The sequence below is a fragment of the Melopsittacus undulatus genome, chromosome 2 (genome assembly GCF_012275295.1).
Source record: "Melopsittacus undulatus isolate bMelUnd1 chromosome 2, bMelUnd1.mat.Z, whole genome shotgun sequence".
NCBI lineage: Eukaryota > Metazoa > Chordata > Aves > Psittaciformes > Psittaculidae > Melopsittacus > Melopsittacus undulatus.
In genome coordinates, this window is record NC_047528.1 from 69,541,651 (window position 1) to 69,547,754 (window position 6,104).

The following is a 6,104-nucleotide window of genomic DNA, read 5'->3' on the forward strand; positions in this document are numbered from 1 at the left end:
TTTTTTCTTTAAGCTATTAAATATATAAAACTCATGGAGAAGATGTTTTCTTGTGACTGGTTATAGAAGCCAGAACTGGAGTTAAACGGATATCCTCAATTCAGCTAAGCATTAGTGAAGCAAGCAGTGCTGTTGAAAGACCTCTGTCACTAAGAGATGCAAAAATTTGCCTAAGATTCACCAGAACTCAGGTGTGAAATGCATCAAATGATGCATACTTTAACTGATAAAGTCAAAGTTGGGATGTTGTCATGAATGATTACTCCTGACTATATATTGATGTCACATTACATCCCAAATTTCATACCTCTGTTATATTTTGCAAGCAAGCATGAGCATGTTTTGAACCAAGAAACTGGGCAACCATGGTCAGCATGGTGCTACTCCTGATCTGAGTTCTGGGAGTTAGCATTCATTAGATCTGCTTTTGGTCGTAGAGTGTTGATGTACCTACATGGCTTCTAGTTAGAAGCAGTTTTGCATTAAGCCACGTCAGATGGCATGGCAGAAGAGTTTTGCATTTTTAACATATTTTGTAGGCTTGTCTTTGACTTCCTGAAAATAAGGTGATTCATCCTAGCACCTCTGTTCAGTAACCCACTTTTTCTATCAGTTATGCAGACTGTACTCCATCTAGTTTTTTGCCTCTGCAAAAATCTGCATGTTAGGTTATGTTGCAGGTGTAGATAGCTGTACGGATCAAGCAGGATGTGGATATTTGAGTGAGAAATCTGGGATGTAATATCCCTTGGTATGCAGGGTACTGGCTTCACAGCATCAAGCCTCTGCTTACCTGAATTTATCCCACAGTTTCAAATGCCTGCTCAAAAGATCTGTTGTCCACATATACTGTTGCATAGTAATACATAGCTTACAATGACATAGTGTGCTAATCTTGAGTTGTTTCTCACTTTTTAGTTCAGCGCACACTTCTGGAGAACTGAAATAAAGAAAACATGATGAAGAAACAGATCATTGAAACTGGATAGAGAGCCTACATTCTGCCTGGGGGAAAAAAAGGAATCAAAAAAGAAGCATAACGTTAACAGCAGAGTCTGAAGTTGCATGAGAAAATAGTTCTTGTTTGAAACACCTCTGGGAGTTTGCCTTAGACCTGAGCACTTCTGTATGGTTAGCCCTGTGAAGCATTGTTGCACACCAATATATGGCCTTAATGACAGGAGTGCAGAAGTATGTTGTGCCTTTACATTCTTTACTCCTGTTAACAAATAGGTGTGTCTAAAGTGCATTCAGTGTTTTTAATTTTCCATACGCCTCCAAAAAAAAAAAAGAGGCAAGTAATGTTTTGTTATGCCATTGCTTTCAGGCAGTGTGCAAATAGTTTTTCTAATATCCTGTACACAGTGAGTGTACCAGCCAAACAACCTGGCATATGTTGTGGGCACCTTGAAAGCAAATGGCTCACTGTGTAGCATAATGAGTCTGGGTGTGGGTGCTGCTGATTCAATCCATGTAACTGCGTGGGTCACCCACTAGGGAAGGAACAGATACTTGTTCTTGAGCATCCAACAGACAAAAATTCAGTTTTGTTTTTGCTTTTCTGATGTTGTTGTTGCATCTGTCTGGTACAGATTCAGAACACTCAAACTAGTGCACAGAGACCCTTTATCCTTTCTGGCTCTTCCTGCTTAGCAAGTACTGAACCGATCAGATGTGGAAAAGCCTGATCTGAAAATCAGAACCATAATTGGATTTTGTACATCTGGTGAGATTGGTGTTTGGCAGTTGTCTAAACAGTTGTAGATGAAGTATTAGGGAGTGGGGATTGATATCTTCAGGCTCCTGTAACTAAAAATTTAACAGAAAATGATGTTGAATTCAGAAGGCTTGTCATACACCCTAAAAACACAGAAAGAGTGCTACAGTTCAAAAGTGCTGAAATGCAAGACTGACCAGAACAACCCAGCTTTACTCCACAAGTATCCATTGAACAATATAAATAGCATATATGTGAAGAATGCTTTTGGACTTGTGAAGGATTGCCATCAGGACCTGTGACTGCATCCTCACCTGAAAGCACTAGTGGCCGTTGCTCTCGAAAGCTACAGGAAGGTTTCAAAGATCTGTGGAAACATGGAAAACTGCAACTCATAACAGTTAAAGGACTGAGTCTGGACTAGTAACTAGTTCTGTCTGGAAGGTGTAGTCTGACCAGTTCTGTTGGCTTGCATTCTAATTGTTTCCAATTTTCATGCAGTTTTACTATATGTGTCTTACTAATGTGCTTCGGTCTCCTGGCCAAAGGGTTCTACAGAAAGATGACATTTCACAGAACATCTTAGAAGTCATGAATTTGGATATTAAACATGTAAATATATCTGTGCATTCAAATATGAATGTATGCCAAACATAATTCATTTAAGAATTTTTTGTACATGTTTCTTAGCTTGCAACAAAGCTTTACACAGATCTTAGTATTTTGTTACGGAATTAATTTGTAAACCTCTTTTTCCCTACTTCTGCTTTTAGGATAAAAGAACTAAAACCTTTAAGTGTGTGTTTGAGGGTGGAAAAATGATTTTTATATAAACGTTTGATCTATGTAAATTCAAAGTAAATACTGCTTACCTACATGAATAAACAGGTATCTCATATCAATGCCAAGTACAGAGAAAACAGAAATAAGCCAGTGTTCATTAGGGATAAAATGGTGGGCTCAGACTAGCTTTTAGCTAACCAGACTCTTGAATCCTTCTTCAGCTTTTGCAAGCCTGAAATCACTTATTAAAACCTCCTATCAACATTGTGATTTTTCTAAAAATAAATATATAAAAAAGAAAATGTTTATGTATTTTCCTTTGTAGTAACTCTAGAAATGCAAACTACTCACCCTCCTTCTGTGCTTCTGCACAGTCAGCAGAGCTGTTTCACACATTCTCACTTCTTTGTCTCCTTGAGGTTGCTGCTGTGCAACAACTTTTCCCCCTTCTGAAATACGTTATCCAAGAGGTGCTACCAGCATCGCTGATGGGGTCAGCCTTGGCCAGCAGTGAGTCCCTCCTAGAGCCGGCTCTATTAGACACAGGGGAAGCTTCTGTCAGCTTCTCACAGAAACCACCCTTATAGCTCCTCCATTACCCAAATGTGGCCATGTAACCCAATGCAAAAGAAAAGGTTAACGAGAAGGTTTGAAATTTCAGGCTGTCCAGCTGATTTTTTTTTGGGTTTCTGTTTCTTATCTGTAGATAAAAAAAGTTCACTTGTTTTTCAGTTATCAGGGTAGTCTTTGGTACGCTGCTATTTGTCTTACTACCCTTGAGACTTTGATCTGTTCCTTCCTAACTCAACTGCTCTTGCATAGCTTAACTAAACTTCCTAATTCATTATTAGGAATTACCACATTCATTTGGTCAAGAAAAATTATCAGTTAACAATTATTCATCACTACTGAAGTAGAGTGCCCCACAGATCAGCTGCTGTCCATAATGGTCTTAACAGGCTGTCAGTGATACTCGGGTTTCAATTTGGGAACTACCATTCCAGTTTCCAGTACAGCTTTAGATCAGGCCATGCAGGATCAAAGCAGTATCTTTTAGTAGAACATCATGTCACTTTAGTTTCTGCTGTGGTGGCAGTTTAGTCCATCCTAAGCGCCAGTGAAAAGGACTGCTTGAAAAATATTTTGACCATTTTCAAATGTGATGTCCCTGTCAAATACTTATCCAAACTTATCCACATTAATTCACTGGGCTGTGGAAATAAAAGCAGGTGACTCTTAGGCAAAAGATTTTGCAGCTTTTTACTGTAGCTCCTATTCATGCTCATTCTGATGTCTGTGCTGAATTCTGAATGCTAAAGAAAACTATTTAGTGCACTCGGCATTCAGTGTACCTTGGGCTGAATTGCACTCCCAGTTGTGCATTTTGGTGTTTTTCTTGCTAATTATTTTAGGCCAACATGTAAACTGTACTAATCTCTGAGTGTTTTCCACCTGACAAGATTATGAAGCAAACCTTAACCTTTTCATAAACTGAAAAGATTAATTTCTTCTTGCTCTTTTCTTTTACACAAGTATGAAAGACACATTTGAAAGAAAGGGAAGAGGTGATTAGGAATAGGAAAAGGACTTGAATGAAGCAAAAATACAGGGTTTTCAAACCCCTACATTTGGAGTGCTTTAGGAATCACAAGAATAAAATACTAAAAATCATGTTCCTTCATCTGCTTTGTGAAAAACCACTGAAGTTTTAGCTAGCATATAGTAGTTGTATTCTTCTGTTGCCAAGAACTTCTATCACTGATTCACTCATGTATTTGGTTTATATTTAAATTAATGTCTAATATTACTGGATGTTTCAATATTTTAATTAAAATACTTCCATTTTTATGATGGAAGATGAATACTGTAGGATATTAGTGGCTTTTCCTAGCAGCTGTAGTGTATAATTTGATTCTTTCATCTCCCATAGACTCATACAGCAGGTCTCCCATGACAAAGGGAGCAATGTCTAACCTGTACCCACAGGAAGGATGGGGCTGCAACTGCAGTGAGTTGTGACTGTCCTTTTCTTCTCTTTCAGCTTGTCTCATCTGAAAGAGGCCTGATGGGTGTAGACAGACAGACAGACACTCCACCCATTTGCTGTTTTTTAAACACAATTTTTTTTCTGAAAGAACAAGTGAAAAGAATTCAGCAAGTCATCCACCTTGTCAGATAAATATTAGGCAGAATGTTGTTTTCCTGTTAAATTGAAAAAGATGGGTCAATAATTCCTTAAAGTGATAAAACTCCAATTTATGCTCAGGTGTAAGGCCTTATATTTGTTTTCAATATATAACATTGCTTACTTGATATCTTGGGCAGGCTGTTGCACATTTTTGGCAGAGGGAGCTGAGATTAAGAAGGTCCTGTAATGTCCCCAAGAACAGAACTGGGACAGGTATTCAAGACATCCGGACTCCAATGCTAGGTCCACTTCTTCCTGTGCCACCTTCCTATTGTTTCTCTTTAGCTAGATAGAGCAGTATCTGGCTTCAGAAAAGCTAGATGAAGGGTACATCATCTTCAAACTTAAGAATGTGCTATATCCCAATGAGCTAGTATCAGCAGGCAGGTGGGATAACGTATCATTTCATTTACAAAAACAACTGTTTTGAAGTAATGCTACTGAACATTTCTGAGCTGCTTGGACTTGTCTGGTTCTAGTACATAGCCTTGGTAACTTTCCTGTTCCCTTCAGGCAAATCCATCACTGATACAAAGATTAGCACACACGTGCCTACTTTTGTTATTCTGGGAAAAAACAGTGGGCCTATGGGACTGCTTGTGTCATGTTATAGTTCTTGTTTTAACTAAGACAAACTTTAGCTGACAAACTCACCTCTTAAACCTAAATGCTCTTAACTCTTCTGAGATTGACGAATTTGCCCTGACAACAAGAATGATGGTATGTAATTTGAGCTTTAGAGCTTCTACTGCTAGTGTAAATAGTTAAGCCATGTGATGCAAGTAAACCAGGCCTTTATAAACCATTCTGATCCAGATTTTTTTTTGGGGGGGAGGAGTTTCAAATCTGACCTACATGAAGCTTCTTGAAGATCCAATATCACCAGGTTCTATCAGTCCAGTTTATGTTGTGTCAGTTTTTTGTAGTTGACATCAAAGCATGAATTCAGCACATGCACTGTATGTTCTAGGTAACTGAAGTACAATTTGGGCCAGCCTGTGCCCCACATCAGACTGCGTCCCCCAGCAACATTGCAAATGTACAGATTGGCCGTTCATGGTAGCAGAGTCCTCAGTGTATTTGCAGCCCTAGTCAAAACAGTGTTGACTGGCCCCCCTGCAGCTTAACCCCCAGCAAAAGGGAGGACACACACCAGTCTGGGATCTGGTGTGACAGTGGCAATCCAGTTCAAGAGACAAGTGTCTCTTGACATGGTATTTCCTAGAGAGAGGCTATGACAAAACTGAATTTAAATCACATTAGTGGTTTTAAATTATGTTCATGGATGGGTGGATAGATGATACTTATTAATTTTCCAAAGCTTTGTGTTCTGACGCTTGACACTGAGATTTCTCTCCATGTAGGATATTTATGTTTAAAAAAATCCATGGAAAAATCACAACAGACAATATTACC

At 38.8% G+C, this 6,104-nt stretch overlaps 1 protein-coding gene across 3 annotated transcripts in view; it reads left to right on the top strand.

Moving 5' to 3' along the window:
• CD99 (CD99 molecule (Xg blood group)) overlaps positions 1-1,861 on the top strand; it is a 30,268-nt gene extending 28,407 nt beyond the window's left edge. For all 3 annotated transcript variants that reach the window (XM_031051101.2, XM_031051102.2, XM_031051103.2), the window contains one exon: positions 919-1,861. In XM_031051101.2, coding sequence (XP_030906961.1) covers positions 919-944 — 26 coding nt within the window. In that variant the 3' untranslated portion in view covers positions 945-1,861. The remainder of the gene's footprint in view (positions 1-918) is intronic.
• The last annotated feature ends 4,243 nt before the right edge of the window (positions 1,862-6,104 follow it).